The sequence below is a fragment of the Camarhynchus parvulus genome, chromosome 4 (genome assembly GCF_901933205.1).
Source record: "Camarhynchus parvulus chromosome 4, STF_HiC, whole genome shotgun sequence".
NCBI lineage: Eukaryota > Metazoa > Chordata > Aves > Passeriformes > Thraupidae > Camarhynchus > Camarhynchus parvulus.
Window position 1 is genome coordinate 53,740,218 of NC_044574.1, and position 22,629 is coordinate 53,762,846.

At 45.0% G+C, this 22,629-nt stretch overlaps 2 protein-coding genes across 2 annotated transcripts in view; one reads left to right on the plus strand and one right to left on the minus strand.

Moving 5' to 3' along the window:
- The window catches only part of POLR2B (RNA polymerase II subunit B), a 16,668-nt gene extending 6,780 nt beyond the window's left edge, over nt 1-9,888 (minus strand). Inside the window, exons 1-14 of the mRNA XM_030947154.1 lie at nt 9,777-9,888; nt 9,513-9,585; nt 8,538-8,688; nt 6,913-7,025; nt 6,467-6,686; nt 5,358-5,516; nt 4,201-4,365; nt 3,499-3,695; nt 2,669-2,788; nt 2,113-2,299; nt 1,273-1,416; nt 906-1,045; nt 676-787; nt 60-214 (exon numbers count right to left, since the gene is read on the minus strand). Of these exons, the coding sequence (XP_030803014.1) occupies nt 60-214; nt 676-787; nt 906-1,045; nt 1,273-1,416; nt 2,113-2,299; nt 2,669-2,788; nt 3,499-3,695; nt 4,201-4,365; nt 5,358-5,516; nt 6,467-6,686; nt 6,913-7,025; nt 8,538-8,688; nt 9,513-9,585; nt 9,777-9,795 (1,955 nt within the window). The 5' untranslated portion in view covers nt 9,796-9,888. The remainder of the gene's footprint in view (nt 1-59; nt 215-675; nt 788-905; nt 1,046-1,272; nt 1,417-2,112; nt 2,300-2,668; nt 2,789-3,498; nt 3,696-4,200; nt 4,366-5,357; nt 5,517-6,466; nt 6,687-6,912; nt 7,026-8,537; nt 8,689-9,512; nt 9,586-9,776) is intronic.
- Nucleotides 9,889-10,025: 137 nt separating this feature from the next.
- NOA1 (nitric oxide associated 1) lies at nt 10,026-21,346 on the plus strand. The gene is made up of 7 exons (XM_030948341.1): nt 10,026-11,046; nt 12,675-12,839; nt 13,546-13,742; nt 14,925-15,056; nt 16,565-16,681; nt 17,502-17,619; nt 18,199-21,346. Exons 1-7 carry the CDS (start codon nt 10,026-10,028, stop codon nt 18,402-18,404), a joined length of 1,956 nt encoding a protein of 651 aa, XP_030804201.1. The 3' UTR covers nt 18,405-21,346.
- Nucleotides 21,347-22,629: the final 1,283 nt, after the last annotated feature.

A 22,629-nucleotide genomic window follows, 5' to 3' on the forward strand; every position in this document is an offset into this window, starting at 1 on the left:
CATGCACCTTCCAAGATAGAAAATGACACCTTCAGTTGAATTTCAGGAATGTCCCTCACCTGTAATTGTTATACTCTCGTTCCTTCAATTGGTCAATGTGCCTTTTCTTCAGCAGCAACTTCTGTTTCTCCACAATCAAAAGGGGCCGACAAATTCTGCCTGCATCAGTGTAGATGCGGATTTCTCGCTCACGAATATCTCTGATCATTGAGACCTGGGCAAGACAGCAGCACCCCATTAGCACAAAGTCTCAGCCTGCAATCAGAACTACAGAACACAAAACAGGATAACCAAATCCCCTAAAGCAAAGACTTTCCAAGCACTATCAGAAGTACAGAACAAAGAGTAACACTCTTAAAACATGAATGTTTGAGAAGATGATTTTCAACTGTTTTGTCTTTCAATGGGATCCTCTTTAAAAACAAACAACCCTCCTTTAAAGACCAACCCCACAACCAAGCAACAAACCATACATAATCAAGCATATAATAAAAAAAAAATAAAATGCACCAAATACAAAAACCTCCCCAAAAAACACCACAAAACAAATGCAACAGGAAGTATATTCAGAAAGAGACTTGCAAATAATGCTACTTGAAACTTGCAAAGTAGTATCAAGGCATTATCCTCTCTTGCCCAAAAGGACACCCAAACTCTAGATGGAAAGATTTATACCTCTGACACAATGATGTCCATCTGACGACGAAGCTTCCTTAGGGTATTCATCAGCTGCTCTGGATCTTTGTGTATTCCTACCCAGCAGCCATTAACAAATATCTTGGTAGCACTAGAAGGGGAAACACAAATAATAACTAAAAATATCCCACCCCACCAAATAACCCTCAAATCCCTGAAGTGTTGTGCAGGATAAAGCTTAAGTTTGTTTGAAGGGTTTTATTACGTACTCAGCTATTGCTGCTGGAGATATTTCTTCTAGGTTTTCCATACTCCACTCTTCCAAGAACTCCAGAATTGGGGATGGCTGTGACCCCACAGAAATGTAAGCCATCAGGGCTAAGTTCTTCACAAGTCCTACTGCATGACCCTAGCAGAAACACAAAGTTGCATTTTCAAATCAAGAAGGTTCAAGAATTTCAACTTAACTCCTCAAGGACCCAGACACAAAACATGCTTCCAACCACCAAGTTAGCTATAAAGCTAAATATTTGTGTCAGCATTATTAAAAAAAGTGCACGGGATCACCGCAAGAGCCATGGCTACAAAATGACTGTGAGGGAGGGGCAGTTAGTACACAAACCCTGCTTTCATTACCTCAGGGGTCTCAGCAGGGCAAACCATTCCCCACAGGGTGTTGTGCAGCTGCCGGGGCTTGGCCAGTTTTCCATCTCTCCCAATCGGAGAATTCAGGCGTCTCAGGTGGGAAAGGGTGGATGCAAAAGTCAGGCGGTTCAACACCTGCGCATTGGAGGGAGTTCAGTCAGTCAAAGCTTCTTAAGTGTGTTGCTGACAGGCATCATGGCACACTAGTACAAAGGATCAACGCCCTCTAGAGATGATGTGCTTAAAAAGAACTAAAACAGCTTTGATTTTTGTCAGCTACACTTTTTAGCTCACCTGCACTAACCTCACACTACCCCTAGAATCTCAAACTCCCAACTAGTGTTTCAGTGGCAGAAGTTCTCAGAGCAGTTACCACAGCAAGACCCTGGGCTGATAAAGTCAGTGCTCCCCATCATTTGCCATGGAATACAAAACTTTTATATTATAAGGTGTCACTCAAGTTTTTTTAACTGCCTGACAAGCAGTGGAAGTAATTAAAGGAAAGAAATCCATCCTCCTGGATGACTCCCTGGGACTAAGAATTTACACAAAATTGTATGATCAAACAAAAAAATCTTTACAGGAGTTACACCAACTGCTTAGCAGTAAGTGCAACAGCCAAAGCAAGCAAACCATCACCAAAAAAACCCCTAAATCAAAGACCCATGAAGCTCCAACTGTTTGGATCTTCATCTGTGTCACCTAAGGAAATTTCCTTTTAAGATAATTCTGTTTAACATAAAACATGCATGGCTGCTAAGCAATGTTATACTGTTCCATGAGAACAGTTTTACCATAAGAACTGTAAACCTGACAAAGCTCTTACTGTACCTGAGATACTCCTGCTCTGGCCTGATGAGCTTTCTTCTGGTCACCCCAGTTTCCAGTTGCCAATGAATATTTCAAACCATCTGAAATAATTCTTGTTTTAATTGCCAACTCCAAATTGAAATCTTTTCCTCTGTCAATGAACTTCTGTGCATATATTCTCACTTCCTTCAGCAAATTCTTGAACATTCTGTAGAAGAAAGACACCGAGAAATCTCATTAAATAGTGCATGTGCAATTCAGCCTACTTTGGGCTATTTGACAAAAATGTCACTGGCCTCCTGAAAAGAAGCAATTTGAATTTGTAACCAGGATGATGGGGCAGAGGGGAATAAAGCAAATGCAACTGTTTGTAAACCTGCACAAAATATGCTTCAAAACAAGTCAATGCTGGCCACCTACTGTTATAGCAAACTTAATCACTCCATGAAAAAGTCATAATTAGACAGAAGCTGTGTTGTCCAAGACTGGCTCTCTGACACAACAGAATTAGTCTGACTTGGAAGCACAGAGTTGGCAACGCCTCTACCATGAAATAAAACGTGCATGTGATAGTTACCCTCTGAACAGGAAAGCCAAGAGTGGCCCAGCAAGATCCAGTCTTTTGTTGCCATAATGATCTCTGTCATCCAGCTCTCTTCTTCCCAGTGCTGCCAGCAACAGTCTATGAACCATATACCTAAGCAAATAAGACAGTTGATGTTTTAAACTGACAGCAGGCATTCACAACAAAGATTACATGTTTTCATAGATAAGTCAGTGAACTCTTTCCTAAAAGCTGTCCATTCTAGATCTTTAGCATACCACTGCCCTAAAATAAACCTCTTCAGCACATCCTTAGAGGTGGATGACCCACAGAAAGTTCAGGCTAAGGACAGGGAGAAGAAAATATTTACATCACGACAGTCATGCCTTTTCTGCTAAATATCTGCCCTGTACTGTAATATGGGCTCTGTTTAAGCACATGCAATCAGGTATAAAATCATAAGTCTCCTGATGCTACAGTTCATCTGCATACCAGTAAACAGTGATCAAAACAATGTGCTACTGGTTTTAAAGAGTGCTTTACATTACAGTCAGCTTATCAGTACTTACCTAAATCTTACTTATCAATTTCTAGATGCTATCCATGCAACTGGATATCAAGAAGTCATTTAGCACTATTATCATATTTAACTTAAGATCCAAAATGTGTTTGAGGCTCATCTTTTCCCTAGTTTATCAAAATTTGCATTTTCTCAGCCTGAAAAATATACCAGTGCCCCAAGGTTTATCACAAAGTACCCAGAAGACTGAGGTTAAAACAAACTTCCATTCAAGGCATTCTTCCAATCATATACATGAGTAAAATGTATCCATTTGCAGCTGTGAGACAGAATTCTGACATACCCTAGAAAATAGGCCTTTTTGGTTTCACAGAAGTCACTGACACCAACATGTGGGAGCATTTCTTTCTGCAAGACTTCTTTGGCATACTTGATTCTCTTTTCTTTGGTGACACCTGGCTTGGCACCTCTTGAGCCAATGAAGTTTAGGGCAACATTTTGCTCCTGAATGACAAATGCTTCATCCAGAGATGGTTTGACCTAAAGCAGAAAAATACAGCAAAAATCCTGTAGCAACTAGTGCTTGGTGGGGCTGAAGGAAACTACAGAGTAGTTTGTTAATGATTTTTTTTCAGGATCTGCTAATTATTGATCCAGGTCTTTCTGGCACTGGAAAACAGCAAGGAAGCGTGCAGGAAGAACACAAAAAATAGTTTAAACTTCAGAAAATAGTCCTCATTCAAGTTCATTCTAGGTCTGATGCTGTTTCAGGCATAATCAAGATTTTACAATTAAAGTCAACAATAGCAGAAGACCCTAACTCTCTCCAAATACATATTAACTCTTAAAAATTTCCACTGTGCTCTGTCTCCTTAATGTACTCATTAGAATAGATTCAGGCAGAAAACTTTCAACATCTCTAATACAGAACCCCCAAAAATAATAAATAAATTACAACAGGAAAATGAGCAACGCTTCAAGTGATGACTGCCTATACCGCCACACCACCAAACATCAGAACAGGAAATAATTTCATATATATTACCATTTCCATCATTTCTGGGTCTTCAAAATCATAGATGATGTGCTCTAGAATGTCCCTGTCGGACACAAAGCCGAGTGCACGGAAGACAATGATGATGGGCACCTCTTGTTTGATATATGGCAGAGTGGCTACAATGCGCTGACCGATGGCACTCTTCTTTGCACCCTGCAAAGATGGGGAGAGCAGGGCTGAGGCTTAAATCATCCTGCCTTTCAGTGAAAGTCTCTAAAATCATCCTGTCTTTAAGTAAAAGTCTCTCTCTGGATTTGGATGATACAACACAAGAATATTTATTCAAGCACCACAGGAAAACACGGCTTCTCAGCAGGCCAAATAAAGAGCTACTCTGCAGCCTTACTCCAGCAATGAGTTTTTATTTTAAAAACACTTCAAGCTTTAGAAGCCTGTGAAAACTTGTAAGGTTTGTGCTGACACAAAGGAATATAAATACTACTCATTCACCCATATGCATCAATTCTCTCCCTCACTGCCAAGAGCAATCTTATCTACCTTCAGTGTTCCTTCTGTCAGGGTTAAACAGCTTTTCTAACCCACTGTGCAAGTGATTTATCAAGTAGCTGCTCCCTTTTGCCAGAAGGAAATGCTGTGGGATGCAGAAGAAATCAGGAGTGCCCCAGACATCAGGAGGGAGAATACTGTAAAGCTTCTATTTACGTTGCTCTTGGAAAACTTCAAAACATCAGTGCAATACTAAATGAGTTCTGTCACCTTTTGAAGTTACAAGCAGCACTTATTTCCCCTCACAGATGGCACAATTAAATATTAAATATGAATTAATATGTGGTCTGCAAAATGCATCTCAACACTAGCTTGACCATCAGCAAAGAGAGGGTCCCTGCTCTTATTCTTCATGAAAAAACAGGACACAGCTTGTCTGAATTTTCTCAAAACTCATGTATAGTAATTTAAAAATATTTTTTAGCCTTGCCCTAAAGCCTGCCACAAACTGATTCTTCATTTCAATCCTCAAATTATTTATCATAGAGACAAGCATAACATATGACAAACAATATCTTCTTTACAACTTAGCATCAGAGAAATTTCTTCTTAAAATCCCAAAAGCAAATGACACAAAGAGACAGGACAGTAACAAAACTCCTAAATCAATCTCTGGGGTTGTTACTGCCTAGCCATACCTGTCCACCTCTGGCCAGCATGCTGACCCATATAGTACTTGTTGGTCGAGAGGAATTTTCCAGACAAGACCTACACTCTCCTGTGTAGGCATATTTTGAATCTTTCTTTGCAAACACATAGACTGTGTTTGTAGCCATCTTCTCCTGAGCAATCAGAACCTGTGCGAGAAACAAGAGCACCAGTAAATAACTGACAAAAGAGAATACTGAAAGCAACACTCACACTGTTTCTACTATTCCTTCAGGTGCCTCAACTTTAAGAGCACTGCACAGCATGAAGTCAACTGTATTTTAAAAACACAGATTTAAACAAAATATAAGCTAGTTAAGATGAACTAGTCCAAACAAGAGACTCAGGGAACTCTGTTGTCTTTTTATTACTTATCACACATGCTGGCTGTGCTGAGACATTTTGCTCACTGACAAAGAAAGCATCTATCTATCTGTTTTTCCAAGGCCAATGCACTACACAGGCAAATTCAAATGCCAGCTCAACAATCAAAGCCAGAACTCTTTTCCCCAAGAAGAAATATAAAATTCTAATTATTTTGCTGTGTTTGCCTGGGTTATCAGCTAGAAAATACTGTCAGTTTCACAGGTGAGGCACTAATAGAGTGTGGAAATGATTTTCTGAAGCTGCTTCCACAGCAATGGAGGCAAGAACTTCTTAAAACCAAATACATCAAAAACACAGCAAAATCATCAGCAAAAATACAGCAAAATGCACCAAAAACACAGCTGTGAACAAGCTGGAGGACACTCCAAGTGAGGAATTGCCTCATTTCAGAATGTATGCTGCTCTGCAATACTGGAAAAGCAAATAAAAATATCTAGAGCACTTAGTGGCAAACAGTTCACAAAAGGCAAAGCAGCTCACAAAACCAAAGAAGGGAAGAACTGAAGATGGGAAATGTGCCTCAAAGAAGAAAAGGTGGCTTGAGAAAGCCCTAACAGATGACTAAAGGCCCATCTTTCTGCAAGATCAGGAGCTCCCACAGTATCTCTGGTACACTGGAATAAGAGTGTTTATGCTCCTGGCAAAACATATGGGAACAAGTGGCAGAACTTCCAGTGTCTGTACAGATGGCTGTGCAAGGTACATCCCTTACCTTTTCTGAGCCATTGATGATGAAGTAGCCACCAGGATCAAGTGGGCACTCGTTCAGCTCACAAAGGTCACGGTCAGTTAAGCCATTCAGCAAACAGTACGTGGAACGCAGCATGATAGGAATTTTTCCTATAAAGGTTTTCTGATGCTGGGTCTGCAATTGGTCCTCCCCTTCTTTAATAACTGTTTTAGTTATATCCACATACAAGGGGGCAGAATACCTACAGAATAAAAACAGCACTGTGTCACCTGTCAGTTGCTACCTTTCTGTACAACCCTGAGTAATGCACTCACTGGTGTATTAAGCATTATTACCAAATTACCATCTGCATTTAACAACTAGACATGCAACTTAAACAAAGCAGCAATTATTATGCAGAAGGCTATGAAACAATAGGGCAGAGGCAGTTCTTCCTTGTGCTTATCCACCACAGAGTTGGCCCTTACGTGAGGTTTCTCAGCCTGGCTTCATTTGGCATCATAGGTGAGGGTGCTCCATCTCTTTCCCAATGTGTAGGCTTGGAGAGATAGATTTGTTCAAACTTCAACAGATACCGGGGCTGGAAAACAAGAAAGAATACATTTACTTGTAATGAAAGAAACATCTCTCCTATTAGCAACCAGAACTGTTACTGCAGAAGAACAGCCACTACCAATAAATAAAAACACGGCAAGTTGGGTAACACCATTCCTAGGAAGATTCTACAGGACAAGTAAACAAAGTAAGACTTGAGCTTTTGGAAAATGATCTGATTTTTAAAATGCACAAAAGCTTCTTACAACAGGAGGTGGCAGACCCTTGTTGGCAAATGTTTTGTAGGTCAAAAAAAATCTCAGTCTTTATGTGAAGAAACACCTTTTCCTGGATTTGCAGCAACAGCCGCATATAGTGCTGTTTCCCAAGTTCTCATGAAAGCTGTCTTAAGGAGAATTCATTTACCATCATTCTTACCTCTGAGCATGGCTCCTAAACCCTCTCATGTGCTCTAAACTGCCTTCAAAATTTGAGACTGAGAAGCAGAGGGAGACAGAAACAAAAAAAAAATCAAGATTTTCCCAATACACACATTTTCCTTAAATTAGTCCAGCATCCTCAAATGTGGTGAGATTGCTTGCAAGTGACTCTGAAGGTAAAAGCAAGTCTTCTTTTTCTCATCTCTATACCTATTCCTAAAAACCTGCATTTAATAAATAAGACACTAACCTCTGTGATTTGAAAAAGTAAAATAATAGCTTTTATGCAAAAAGAAGCCCAGCACAAACCATGCTTGTGATCTGAACAGTGACCAGGCACAGGACAAACATCAGCTGCAGAACAGCACAAATAGGGAATTCTGCCATAATATACACAGAATAACAGAGAAAATATTAAGAATTAGTGGGCTAAATGTTTATGAACTGTTTGCCTATCAAAGAAACCAAAAGACATCTCAGTTATTCTCTACAGGGTAGTTTATGCCTGCAAAAAATGCAAAGGAACAGAAAAACCATGTAACAAATTCAATGCTCTGGTGTCCTAAAGTTCCTTTAAATCCGTAGAGGAAAACAGCAAGGTAGTGACTGACAGCAAGCAATGGCTCATCACCATTTGCACTTATGGAACAGGGATGAAACTACACAAGGGACACAGGTGAAAGCACCAGAGCCACTGCAGAAAGTGCACACTCACTGTAGAGGAGCCATCATGGGGTGCAGAATTGAGACAATCTGTCCTCTTAGGAACATGGTGCCAAGGGAAGAACATGAACAACAGCACCCTTTGAAAACCTGGACCTAACTTGAGCCTAACTCGAGTCAAAGCTAAGAGAGAAGTTTTCAGCCATTACCCTTGCCATGATAAAGCTGCTGAAAAACCAAAATCTCTCTGAAACACAGCTTGCTCTTGGCTACCTGACCTGCTCTACTGAATCTCTGTCCATGCAGTTTTGCAGAGGAACTGACAATATGAGCTGCAGCAGACACTTGTTCTTGGTCACTTCTCAAGTCAAACAGCAGGACAGGGGTTGAATAAAACAAATGAAGAATGACTTTGAATTGTAAAAACACATAATCTGGCAAGGTTCTCCACTTACTGGCTCTTCCACTTCTCCTGAGGCATGCTGGGCTTCAGCTTGCAAATCAATTGGTGGAGCATCTTCAACAATTCTCTGCACAGACATCTGAATAAACTCATCAAAGGAATCCAACTGTTGCCTGACTAAACCCTTTTCATCAAAATAGGAGCTAAAAAAAAAGGAGCAGGTTAATAAGAAATCTTAATTTAATTAATGTACTTCACACACCAACAAACTTAAGATATAGTTATTACCAAAACTCCACAAGTCATGATATAGTGCAGAATCAAACACATTCACTTAACCCAAGGCACGGGTTTCAAACAGAGATGCTCCTCACAAATGTTTAATGATTCCCTCCTGCCTGAAGACACACTTTGGAGCGACAGACTTGCTGCCACCTCTTGGCTGAGCCACAACTGCAGGCACAGTGAGTGCCTCAAATTACCCTTAAATTGGAAGAGAAATGTGATGACAAACTTGCTGAAAGTGGCTCCAGCTCAAGCTTTCAATAACACCTGTAAATTACTTTGCTTAACTAAATTTCCAAGCTGTAGTACACTAGGAGCATGGCCCCAAGTCCAAGTAATAGTACTGAGAACTTTTAGCTTGGATCCCCTCTGCTCCAGCCACACAGGTCCTGGATGCTCATATTTTGCTAGAAAAAATCACCACCACCACCACCAAAATGGTGAAAATACCCAAGTACTGATTTCCTAATGCCAGCATCAGCAGTGAGATTAGTGGACAAAACCACGTGCTAGATATGGAACCAAAACCATCCCTTCCTTCACTGAAAAAAGCGCATGCAGGGGTCAGCAGAGCTTCTTAATCCGTGCCCACAACCCTTTGTTTCTGCCAAAAGCCCTGAAGGTGCCACAGCACATGGTTTAGAGTGACCAAGCCTGCAGCTCCCAGCACAAGCTGGATAGCACCTGACAGGCCGAGAGCACCCGCGTTGAAGGGACAAGGACAGCCCGTCCAGCAGCTCACCTGATAACAATCCAGCAGGCCTCCTGCCACAGGTCAGGCGTGATTTCATCATCGTCTTCATCATATTGCATATCTGTGGGGAAGCACAACGTGTGAGTTGGGCTGCCACCACCGCCGTGGTGGGACCGGCTCAGAGTCCCTCCGGTACGCCGGGAGAGGCCGCCGCATCCCCCCCATCTCCCGGCTCCCACAGGCCCCAGCGGCACTCTTGGCCGGGACGGGCGGCAGGAGAAGGCGAAGATAAACAAAAGGAAAACCTCTCACCTTCGTCCGCGTCGTACATGGTGGCGGCTGGCGGGGCGGCGGCCGAGCGAGGGGCGAGCGGGGCGAGAGCGGCGAGACGGAGCGCGGGGCAGCGCGGGCCAGCGGCGGCGGCACGGCGGCTGCGCGGCCCGTGACGTCACGCTCGCGTCTCCCGCCAGGCGCCCGCGCGCTTCCGTGACGTCAGGCGCGCGCGCCCCACGGTGCGGTGTCGGTGCGTCCGGCCCAGCTGTCGGTGTGTCCGGCCCCGGCATGCTCCGCCTGGGCCCCGCGCTCCTGGCCCGCCTGGCCCGCGCCCCGCTCCGCGCCCCGCTGCGGCCGTGCGGGGGGGCGGCGGCGGGCCATGGCGAGGAGCAGGAGCGCTTCGTATTCCTCGAGTATGAACCGGACGCGGCTGAGAGGGCGGCGGCAGCGGCGCTGCGCCGGGAGCGGGAGCTGAAGCTGAAGCCGCGCCAGGAGCGGGAGCTGAAGGTGAAGCCGCGCCAGGAGCGGGAGCTGAAGGTGAAGCCGCGCCGGGAGCGGGGCGCGGCGGCGGCAGTGCCGAGCCTGTCGGACCCGTCGGTGCCGAGCCTGTCGGACCTGTCGGTGCCGCCGAGCGGCGTGAGCTGCTCGGGCTGCGGGGCCGAGCTGCAGTGCGGGGACGGCGGCGCGCCGGGCTTCGTGCCGGCCGAGCGGTACCGCAGCCTGGCGTCCGAGGGCCCCGCGGGGCTGCGCGGCGCCGTGTGCCAGCGGTGCTGGGCCCTGGCGCGCCACGGCAGCGCCCTGCGGCTGCGGCTGCCGCCCGAGCAGCACCGCCGCGTGGTGAGCGCGGCCCTGCGCCGCCCGCCCCGCCACGGCCGCGGGCCGCTGCTGCTCTACGTGCTCGACGTGATGGAGCTGCCCGACCCCGTGTTGCCGCAGCTGCCGGCGCTGTTGGGCCCCGACGTGCCCGCCGCCGGCGTGCTGGTGGTGGGCAACAAGGTGGACCTGCTGCCCGCGGACTGCCGCGGGCACCTGGGGCGGCTGCGGCGGCGGGTGGCGGCGGCCTGCGCCCGGGCCGGGCTGCGGGGAGCCGCGCTGGTGGACATCCGCCTGGTGAGCGCCAAGACTGGCTACGGTGTGGAGGGGCTGGTCAGCCGGCTGCAGCGCTCCTGGAAGTGCGCCGGCGATGTCTACCTGCTGGGCGCCACCAACTCCGGCAAGTCAACGCTCTTCAACACCCTGCTGCGCTCCGACTACTGCAAGTCCCGCGCCCCCGACATCATCGACAGGGCCACCGTGTCCCCGTGGCCAGGTGAGTGCACTGCTCGGCCCTTTGTAGCACGGGTAGTGGGGGATGTGGGGTGTGCAGATAACAGTGAGCTGTGCGCCTCTGGGCTGCTCTTGGCCGCCCCTGCAGCAGGAGAACCTGTCACCAAAGCAGTACCTGCCACCCTGAGCTCCTCCGTGGTGGGCAGCAAGCTCCAGAGGTGTGCCATGCTTCACTTTTTTCACCTGTGAGGCATGGCTGAAGTGTCTAACACGGAGAAAAGGGGGTTTGGGAGATGTTGTTATCGCTGGGGGTGTATGTACAAATCACAAACAGGACAGGACTGCTAGGAACGTGCCTTCAGCTGCTTTATTTTTCAGCATCAGTCTCATTACATGGTTATGTCAATGGGAAGATGCCATCAGCTCACATCTCAGGCAGCAGACCAAGAACTTAATGTTACAACTTACTTTATAAGTGGTTTGACCAATCACACAAAGCAAAAGCATATTGACAGTAGTTCTATCCAACCACTATAGGGACACGTACCTTTGGTTAAAACAATGCCTGCTCATTTTGAATACAATACCTACTTGTAAGCCTTAAAACACAATGCATAGAACTCCATTATTAAGCTTCAAACTTCCTAATATCTTGCTAGATAAACTTTTCTGTAGCTTAGGGAGTTATTCTAGACAAGTGTTAATACACAGACCATTGTTCTATTTGTCCTTGCTTTTCTACTTTTTAAATAATGTTTCTGCTGATCTATCTCATGGCTACTGCTTAGCTCTGCTCACAGTTCTGCTGTCTCTGAGGCCTACCTTTTGCAGCTTTCCCAAAACCCTCTGATTTTGTGGATTCCCACAGTTATCACTCTGCATCTACCCAGAAGAAGTTGTAGCCAGGTGGGAGTCAGTCTCTTCTCCAGGGCAGCCAGTGACAGGAGAAGGGGACATAGCCTTAAGATACACTAGGGCAGCTTTATGTTGGACATTAGCAGGAATTTCTTCACCAGAAGGGTAATTACACATTGGAATGGATTGCCTAGGGGGATGATGGAGTCGCTGTGCCTGAATGTGCCACTCAGTGCCATGGTCTAGTCAACGTGGTGATAATCTCAGAGGTCTTTTCCGGCCTAATTGATCCTGTGATTCCTCACAGGGGGCAGCAGGAGTGGGATGCATATCCTGAGGGTACTGCACATCCTGTAGCACTAGGAGGCTCGTTAAACCAGCGTGGGTCTGTGTGCACCCCTGCCAGTTAGGATGGCACCTGATGTGCTTGCCTTGCCTGTCCCTATCCATTAGAGGTGTCCTCCAGTCTGGAGAGACTGGGAGGTGCACTAGTGAGCACCTTTAGGACAAACCAAGCTGTCTGGAGTTGAGACTTGTCTGGGGTGCACGAAGTCAGCCTTGGCACCACTTGGCTTTGAGACCCTTTTATTCATACTGTAGGTGAGAACAGGTCTTGCACTGGTGAATGGCTTGTTTTTGCTTCCCCAAGATGGGAGGCTGGTACTTTGTGGGAGCAGCTGTAGTTCTACCTCTGATTTTGTGTTACTGGGTTCCACCAAAAAGTTAGAAAAGCAGTTTTTTTGTAATCTTGTTCCTCAGAGCTGAAATGTGTCAAGTAGTCAGAGATCCAAAAGCGCCTTCTGTTTGTTTTTCCAGGAACAACACTGAACCTGTTGAAATTTCCAATTATTAACCCTACATGTGACAGGATATTCCGAAGGCAGGAGAGGCTAAAAGAGGAGGCAACAAAAACAGAAGATCAGCTAAGCAGTGAAGAAAAAAAGTACCTTAATCAACTTAAAAAGCAAGGTTACCTAGTGGGTAAGTAAAGGTGTTACCTTTCTGCCCCTAATGAAAACACTACATTACACAAAGGTTAAATTATTTTGACCAATGTTTGCTCCCAGATTAATGGGGACAAGACCTCTATCTCCTCCATAAGCAGCATCATTAGTACTTTTGAATACCTGTCACCTGCTGTAGTAGCAGAGGGTTCCTCTGTGCAATGCATCTCCTGTCTGAACAAGGCTGGCAAATTCTGATAGCTTAGTAGTTTGTGAGGATATCACAGTATGGGCCATCTCTTGTTCCCAAGTAAAGAAAATAAGTTTAATTTTAAGTAATCACATTTGGGCTGCAGGCTCCAGGGGTTGTGCATCATTTTAGTGTATATTCAAAAGAGGGGGTTGCCAGAAGATAGCGCTGGTTTTCAGATAGTTCTGTGTTTGGCAGTCTGAGGCACTGAAAATAGAAGGCAGCCTGCTTTACCATAAATTGGGAATAACTGAGTGTCTGTGATCTGGTCCCTGCTGAGATTTTGGGGCAGGAGAAATGCTAAACAGGAATTATAGAAGGGATTTCTTATAATTTTGGCTTTTGAACACACAAATTTCAAGCCGCATAGTGTCTTTATCACCTTTATACTACTCATGTGCGTCTGTTTTAAGCCATGGAAGGGGCAGATGTTTGATTGAAGGAAAGAAAGTTAAAAAGTAAATTACCAGGAGAATCTTTCATTTTAATCCAGGAAGAGTTGGAAGAACATTTCAACAGCAGAAGTCTAGTGCTGAGATTGACTTCGACCCTGACACACTCTCTTACAGCATGGATGAAGATCCTAGAGATGCCCCTAAGAAGCTTGAGGAAAGGGAGGAGTTCACTCACAACGAAGTGAAGGATGCTCGGTGGTGTTTTGACACTCCAGGAATTGTAAAGGAAGACTGTGTAGGTACTCTGTGGTGCTGTGTTTTGGGGTTACAGGGTTTGGGAGGACTGTTCTGTCTTAGCTGTGCTACAGTCCTGGCATTAGGATTCTCTTAGCTTGGGTATTGTGGTAAGATGAGGTTTGTATTTACTCAAGAGGGGTTCATGTGGTAATGTTGTTGCATTCTGAGTAATGCAATACTGCCAGCTTTGCAAAAGAGCTGCAGGGCTGCATCACCAAGCTGCCACAACCTCTGAACCAAGGGAAGTAAGCAAGAGTGCTCTTAGCAAGTTCACTCCAGCATCACCCAATGGAGCTGACACTTCTTCAGCTCTCCCAGCCTATGGAAGAAGATGGAGCTTAGGAGGACAACCAGAGTTGTATGACCAAACCACATCTTAGAGAAAGCATTCTCCTGAAGATAGGAGTATCTGCAGTGTTGCTGCTATGGCTCCAATATGTCAGGCCTTCGTCAATAGAGCAATGCCCTACTGAAGCCAGTGCTCACAAAGTGCACATGTCTAAAACAGGCATGTTTTGATTTTTGGTGTTTTTAATACCTGTGCAGAACTGCAGGTCTTCTTCTGGGGAAGATTTAATAGTACAGGCAGACAGGAAGGTTCTGAAGAGAATGAATGCAAGCACTATGCTGAGACTTTACAGCTCAAGTGCAGGTGCTGCTTTCATGAACACTAGGATGATTCCTGGTTTTCTAGTGATGTATTTGTCAGACCATAACCTGTTTTACTAAGCTGCACTTTGATCTCTGATAGCCAGTGTAAAGACTGGCATCAGCTAAGAGACCTGGTTTGGTAACTTGAGATGGTGTGTGTTCTTCCCTTCTTCTGGAGTTGAATACATGTGGAAAATACTTCCTGCATCCAGAAATAGTTGCTTCTGTTTCTGATTCTGTTTATCCTTGTGCTCTCCTTTGGAGAGCTCCATGCCAAGTTTCAGATCAAATTTTGTTCCTGCAGTCAGTGTTCAGTCTGAGTGGAGGACAGCACAGTGTCTGTGGCAGATTTTGCCAGGGGACGTTGTTCCTGTTTCTCGCTTACTGTGTGGACCAGAATTGAACTGTTGTGTCAGACGCTCTTTACATTGCTTTGATTGGTCTTTTTCCTCTATCAATGTAATGCCAATACTAACTTTGTTGTTCTCATTGAAACATGTGGAGTGAGTTATGACAATTTATTTTGCAGGTTTTGAATCTCCTAACAGAGAAGGAAGTAAAACTGGTTTTGCCATCACATGCCATTGTTCCACGGACCTTCATTCTCAAGCCAGGAATGGTGTTGTTTTTAGCAGCCTTGGGGCGTATAGACTACTTAGAGGTAAGGGAAGAAAGGATTTTGGGAGCAGCTGCTTCATCTCTTACTGCAGTCCCAGCCATAAAAGGCTTTCTGGGTAGCTTTCCCAGACCCTTTCATTGCTGCTTTGGAGATGATGAACCAGTTACTGAACCACTGCATGAAGTCAGAATGCCTTGGGATGGGTAGTTGAAAGGTCTTTTACTTGGTACCAGCATGCAATATTACAGAGTGTATAATGGGAACTGCTTTTGAATGCTGACAGACATCTTCAGTTTAATGTGCTTCCCATGACATACAGAGAGGCATGAGAGAGGGAGGAGAATGTCAGAATTGACTGGGAAAATAGGTGGGTTTCCTCATTTCTGTGTTTTGTGAAAGCTGCCTGCTAAGAGAGAAAAGTATAGACATTTTTATTTCCTGGCAGACCTGTGAAGAACTTGCCTGAGGAAGTAATTAATTGCATGTGTATTTTAGTTTCTGTAAAAAGTATTTTTCAAATGTGTTGTGTGTCCCCCCTGCCAATAATTTCTTCCATTTATTAAAAATCCCATGTCATACACCTTTACTGAACTGTGTGGAGTTGACCTCCTGTGATGCTTCTTCTGTAAGGAGCAGTTTCTTTCATAAGAACATTAGATATTATTATAAGTCTTAGATCATTTTCTCAGTAGCTTGCCCTGTTTTAGGGGTGTGTATGGCTATTCATACAGTCAGCTTTCTAAGATCACCGCTGGAATGTTGAATTGGTACTTTGCTAAGGACACTCCTGACCTTCTGGAAGAAAACCAGAAAGGTGGAGGGGGCAGGGTTCTGTTAAGTAAAAAATATACTGGTATGTCAGGAGCACGCATCAATGTTTCAATCTTGTGTATCTGTGTCCTCCTGATATCTTGGAGGACAGTTGTGCTCAGATCATGACAGAAGCTCCTGCCTCAGCTTAGACCTTTGAACTTGAAGGAATTCCTGCCCTTATTTCTGGCTGCTAGCAGTGTTTGGAGAGGTCTCTCCCCTCTCTGACCTTTTTTGCTCTTCTTGCAAATGTGATGAGAGTGCCTGCTGAAATTCCTGTATGGACTTTGCATAGCTTGAGAGCAGCTGGAATCACGTCCTGTTGAATGAGCACTGTATGTTAGAAGTGTAGAGTGATAGGAGAAGAAGCACCAGACCAGATGTCCATTATCTCTTGCACTGAATAACCACTCTGAGTTTGTTCTTGTGAATTAAATGAGAGCAAAGATCTCTCTTGGATGATTTACCTGAGCTGAGCAGCTGTGCTGGCAGTAGATGTGGCATTGGGGGTGCTTTGAGGCAGGACGGTGAAGCTGTGGGTCTTCTCTTCTGGAAACTCAAATCCCAGTTTTATATAAACCCTGGCTGCTGTCAATGGCAGAGGCAAGGACCTCTCGGACAGGGAGGGGCATCCAGCAGGACAGGTTTTCAACATGCAGGAAAGAAATGGGGCAGGAGAGAGTAATTCAGGGCTGCTTTTCTCTTAGCATAATTAACAATCTTTTTGGTATTTATTTCAGGGAGAAAAACCTGCCTGGTTTTCTGTCTTGGCTTCTAACCTGTTGCCAGTCCATGTTACTACGCTGAGTAATGCAGACGTCCTCTATGAGAAGCATGCAGGCCAAGAGTGCCTAAAGGTAAGGGGAGGTGCTGGGGGGAGCTGGTGGCTGCAGGTGGGCAGGACCCCTGTCTGGGGCACAACTGACAGGGAACACCCACAGGTATCAGGAGTTTGGCACTTGTGCAGTGGGGGAGTGGAGATGCTCAGTGTGGGGCAGTCTTTCACAGACTGTGTGGCTGAAGTGTGTTAGGAAAGAACACTCAAGATGATGCATTTTCAGCAGAGGTTCTGCTTCTACAATTCAGGCTGATAAGATTTGCAGTGTTCTGCTTACTCAAATTTGGCTCTTGAGCAGCCTTAAAGTGCACACAGCAATGGGGATATTTTCCATGGCAAACCTGCAGACTGGGGTTTCAGAACAGATTGCAGCTGAAAAATTTACTTTTCTTATTCTTTCCCTGCTGGATCTTCTGCACATATCTTCATCTCTTGGTGGTCTGACTTTTTCCTTGGTATGGCAATGTTCTCTGTAGCACTTGCAGATTGATGGGAGATGGGGTGAGCTGTCCCTGTCCTGGTATTTCCATTCCTGTGCACATGGAGAACAAGTGCTGTCACTCACATCAAGGCAGCTGGCCTGATCCACCAGCTGCATCCTGCAGTGGGCACTTTGCAGTGGGCATCTTTGCTCACTTCCCACAGGGTTCCTCTGGGTGTCATCCTGATTCTGTTCTGACAAACCTGAAATAACTCCTGGAGGTTATTCAGTCCAGGTCTTAATGGGCTAACAAATGTTTAATGTCTTTATTCTTCCTTGTGCCTTGCTTACCTGTTTGAGGTAGGAATGCTGAAGAATCTCTTGACCGTTAAATGATTTCCCTGTGTTTTAATCTTAGGTTCCCATGGGTGGGGAAGAGAGAATGAAAGAGTTCCCCCCACTTGTCCCTCAAGACATTACACTGAAAGGAGTTGGTACCACTGAGGCAGTTGCAGATATCAAGCTTTCCTCTGCAGGTAATTTAATATTTCCTCATTAGTTTGCTTTGCAGGGTCTGCATCCTAGAAACATTGATGGGAAGAGGCCTCTGAAGGGGTGAAGCAGTATTTCCTGCTCAGAGCAGGACTGTGAACACAAAATCATAGCAGCCATGACTTTGTCCAGCTGAAGCATGGCAGCCTCCAAGAATGGAGATTGGCAGCCATGCTTGTACAGGATGGCAACATTGGAATACTTTATGTTCTGGCTGCCATACAGGTTCTACAGCATCAGGAATGGCTGTGACACTGTCAGCTGTCCAGGTGAGAGGGAAAGGGCCATTGATTGGAAAGCTTCATTCTTGTGTTTTTGTAGTTCCCACCCTCCCTTTTGAGTTTACCAGGAAAGAGCTGTGTTTGAGAAGAGTAACCTGGCTTTAGGTGCTGCCTTCTGTTGGGAAAGGGCTGGAGATGACCTTTGAGCTTGGTTTCTCCAGCAACCACACGAGGGTAGCTCAGATTTTTAGCCACTCTGGGAGGCAGCAGTTTGTGTCAGAACCTTGTTTTGATCCTAGGGACTTGTCTTCCTCACTGTCTGTATTCTCTCTGGCTGTGCAGGCTGGGTGGCAGTGACGGCTCATGAGGAAGAGGAATTGCTGCTCCGAGCCTACACTCCCAAGGGCACTGCATTGGTGGTGAGGGAGCCTCCCCTTCTGCCTTACATCAGTGCCATCAGAGGGGCCAGGATCCCAGGCACTCCCGCCTACAGGACCAAAAAACCTCCTTCCTTTGTGGAAAATCTAAGAACCACTGGAAGCAGATAGTGCTTCTCATCGCCTGAGCAAGGCAGAAGCCAGAACAGCCCCTGGAGAACCTTGTGACTTACTGGTATTCAAAAAATGTTGGGACTCATTTTGAAAGGCCAACAGGCACATTTTGGACAGCAGGGCTGGGGGGGAGTTCCACAAGTCCACATCTGATCCAGCTGCTGAACTGCAGCCATTTTGAATGAACTGAAGGGCTGGGACCTTGTTGTGGGAGGAGAAACTGCTTCTCCCTGGGATCTGCATTGATGGGCAGATCCCTTTACCTGTCCCCTCTTGAAATACAGGGTGGAACTCACCTGCCTGACCTGGTCTGACTTTACTGCTCTTAGAGTAGGTGGTTTCTTGCAGGCATGCTCCCTCATGTCAGAAATGGTCACATTGTTCTTAAGGTGTTTCCATAGTTATGGGGGTGGAGGGAGTTGGAAGGAGCAGGGAATGCTCCAGTGTGGGTATGACCCTCCTAGTGGCTGGTACTGATTGAACAACATTGACCAGAAGTGTCCTTTCTCTCCTTCAGCATCTGGAGCAGATTAGGGTGTGCAGTATCCTGCTCTTGGACACAGGAAAAGTGATTTAATGAAAAGCAGGTCTGCTCATGCGCTTGAAGAGGAAAGTTTTGGAATTCACTGCTTTGATTTGGTTTCTGTAGCTTGGGTACAGGTTTTTGAAACCAAGGGTATAGAATAAAACTTGTCAAAGACCATCTTTTGTTGACCTAGTTGAGAAAGCACTCTTCGTGTTGGTATGAGCATCTTGAAAGCTCCAGTGCAATAATAAACATGCTCAATCTGCCAAAGACAGGCAGACTGTGAGAGACACATGGCCAGTCAGTCTGCTGAAAAAGATGCAAAAAAAAAAAAGAGTATCTTCTAATCTCCCTACCGTTTCACTGATGTTTTCCTCAGTTAGTCCACTGGTCACCAGAGGCGGCTCTGCTGTCCTTGCTTTCTTGGCTGTTGTCCTGAAGAAGCCTGGGTGATCAGCAGAAATCATTGGCTCATTCAGCATCCTCTTCTCACCATTGTTGCCTGTGGGACAATGTACTGGCATTCCTTTAGTGAAACCTGTTCCTCTGCCCAGCTCTTTGTTTCCCCCCATTTTCAGCCAGACCCACCATGTGGGTCTGTCTGCAGGCCCTGCTCAGGGATGCTCTCATCCCCTGTGTGAAGCTGCTGGGACTTCCTGTGGAGCCACTTTCTGTGCTCTGCCACTCCCTTCAGCTCTCCCATGCCCTGCACTGCCACCTTCTTCCCTGCTTCCCATACTGGGGGCAGGTGAGATGGGGTGGGCCAGGTGGGGCCATGGTGGCTTTGAGGAGAGCTGGGTTCACCACTGTCCTGGGGGAGTTCCCTGTCCTTGCTGGCAGCTGCCCAGTTCTCCCTCTGTAGAAAATCTTGTTCTTTATGAAGGTCAGTCTGCTGCCCGTGAGCCCAGGGAATGTGGTTCACATGTGTTCAGTCTGTGTCTGAGTTCTTCCTGAGACAAGAGTTCTTCCTGTACATTAGACAAAATATGTGCACTCTCGCCTTGACTTCTCAGGAAGCCTTTTCTAGTTCTTTCTGGAAGAAAAAAAACTCACACAGCTCTCCTGTTTTCCTCTGTTTCTCTGTTGTGAAAGCCAGCACGTGTGGCCACTCCTGGGGTGTGTTTGGCAAGCCTCAGAGCACAGGCAGCAAGATCCAGAATGTGTTTTTTCCAGCATGGGTATATAGGACTGGAGCTGTCTTCCTGGCTGGATTTCTTTGTGCTCTTGGCAGGCCTCACGTTTGGCTGCCAAAATTACTGAAGGAGTTGCCAGCAGGACTGGTGTGAGGATTATCTGTTTTAGCTGTGCTAATCTTCACAATGCTGTGATTTTCAATTTCCCCTTCACAAAGGGAAAAAACACATCTCTTTAATGTTTAAGAACAAGATTCTAGAAGCTTTTTTTTAACAGATTCTTTTTAAAATTACTTTTGCGGTGATGGAAGAGAAAGTGCCACATTTATCTCAACTGTTGTAACATGCACAGCAAGCCAACCCCTGTACAAATTCTGCCCATTCTTTTTGAGCAAGCCATGGATTTATCAAACATGTTTATTTTTCCTTGACTTGCTCATAGCTAAATGGGAGAACCATGTTGCTTTGTGTATTTCTTCAAGACTGGATATCTTGAACATTTTTAAGCTGACAAGAGGCTAAACAATTTTTTTATGTGTGTAGAAACAGCATGAACAACTCATGTTGTGCAGTTTATGTCTTAGGCAAGAATACTGAGAAGAATGCAAAAAGTACTGAGACAGGGACCTCTGCATCTTGAACAAATGCACCAATCCAAACTTCTTCCTGCAAGATTTACATGCATCAGATGGTGGTGAGAGAGAAAGAGTATCAAGATCTGCCGAAACTTCTACCTTAATATCACAACCCAAAAGCAGGTGAAGGTATTGAAAGAAACCAAAGTGCCACCTATTGTTTTTCATGCTTGGCTGTATGGGTGGTGTGGGGATGATGTACATCATGAGAAGGGACTGGTAGACAACACTTCCCCTCTGCATGTCAGAGGTGTGAAAGGCACTGTAGCTTTTGGAGGCAAAAGCCACTATAATGTTCTTGTGGGGATGATGCAATTCTGCAGTTGCCTGAATTCAGAGCTGTGCTTACAGGCCACAAGAGAATCCATCACTCCTGCCTGTCCAGCTTCCAGCTTAAAAGTAGCTTTGGTACTGATTTCCATAAAAACATCCATTTCTTAGCCTAATAGTCATGGGCTGCAGAGGTGAATACCCCTAGCTCTGCCTTTTTGCTTTGTGAAGTTCTCACACATATGGTGGCTTTAGTTCTTCCTGGAGCACTGTCTGGGGTGGTGTCACTGTTCCCAATGTGAAACAGACTGTAATTTGCACAGGCTGTTCCTCAAACTTTTATAGAAGAATAAAAGTTTGGATTTGTTTCCATCACTGAAGTGTCTGGAAAAAGAAAGGTAAAATGATTACAGAACTTCAAACACTCAAGAAGAGGGAAAAAGCTGGAGCAAATAGAAGAAAAAAGGTAAGTAGCAGAAACTGCCTAAAGGAAGACTGCATTTAGAGACAAGGTTTATACTTTGTGGTCTTATGTGCAAATCTCACCACAGGAACATTTCAAAACCAGGGCCTGGAGTTTGGGCCCCACAGACCTCAAAACATTTCTAGAATGGGGTACATTTGACAAGTGTTACGGAAACAGAGAGAAACATAAATAGCTACAGTTTGTCTTCACAAAAGTGTCAGAAATCTGTCCACAGAGATCAAATATCATGTCTCTGTGAGCTGATGTATGCTCCACAAGCAAAGCCACAAAAGAAAATGTACTACATTTGTTTCAAGTGTACACCTGAACTCAGCAAGCAGTTCTTGAGGTGAGAATACCTTTAAACCTTTAGACTTCTACACATGTGCTAATTGAAAATAAAAATGTAACTACAAAATTAGTCCTGGTCTTTCCCTGTGCATGGTAGATTGTACTGCATTTAGTCTGAAATTAATAAACAGGTATATAGTCACACAGATTCTGGAATTTTAAATTAAGCTATCTACAGTTTTAAAAGAGATTTTATTCTACACCTCTAGAACATTTGGTTTGGCTTTGGTTTATTTGTCTGTAAGAGGAGCAAACCACTTCTACAGTATATTCTATATTTGCAAAACAAGCACATTTAATTTTAGAAAAACACAGTGAAGTGATGAGCTGACATTTTTTCTAAAAGTCAAGGCAAGCAAAGTTAGAGGTTAGAAGCAGGTCCTTGAGCTTCTAAATGTCAGATTTGCCAAGACCTTAATAAAATCCTGCAAATACGAAATATGTTGTAAACATTAGCAATGGGACAAGAAAATAACAATACATCGAATACATGTGCAGACGTTCTGAGAATTTGCTGAACCTCTTGCAGTTATGACAAGCAGGGGAAATATGGGAAAAGAGAGAAAAGAAGAAAAAAGTGTAAAAACATGGTATCCAACGGAGGGAGGTTAACCTCACTCACATGCTGTTCATACTTTGTTACTCTACAAGGTGAGGGGACCCACAGGCAGAGAGTTTTGAGCATATGACTCCTTTTTGTCCAAAGAATAAGGGAAATTTAGAGAAGTAAAGGAAATTCCTCCCAATAAGTATTAGGAAACATGTCCGACAGTATGCATGCAGCTAAATCTTTCAAATTAGTGCCTTAGAGGGCATCTTTTTCCTGATGTGAACTAACTGG

Excerpts from the sequence above, each read along its gene's own strand:
- NOA1 (XM_030948341.1), top strand. The coding sequence starts at position 10,026 with ATGCTCCGCCTGGGCCCCGCGCTCCTGGCCCGCCTGGCCCGCGCCCCG. Across the intron at positions 11,047-12,674 it reads CACCGTGTCCCCGTGGCCAG|GAACAACACTGAACCTGTTG; the intron begins GTGAGTGCACTG and ends TTGTTTTTCCAG. Across the intron at positions 13,743-14,924 it reads GAATTGTAAAGGAAGACTGT|GTTTTGAATCTCCTAACAGA; the intron begins GTAGGTACTCTG and ends TTTATTTTGCAG.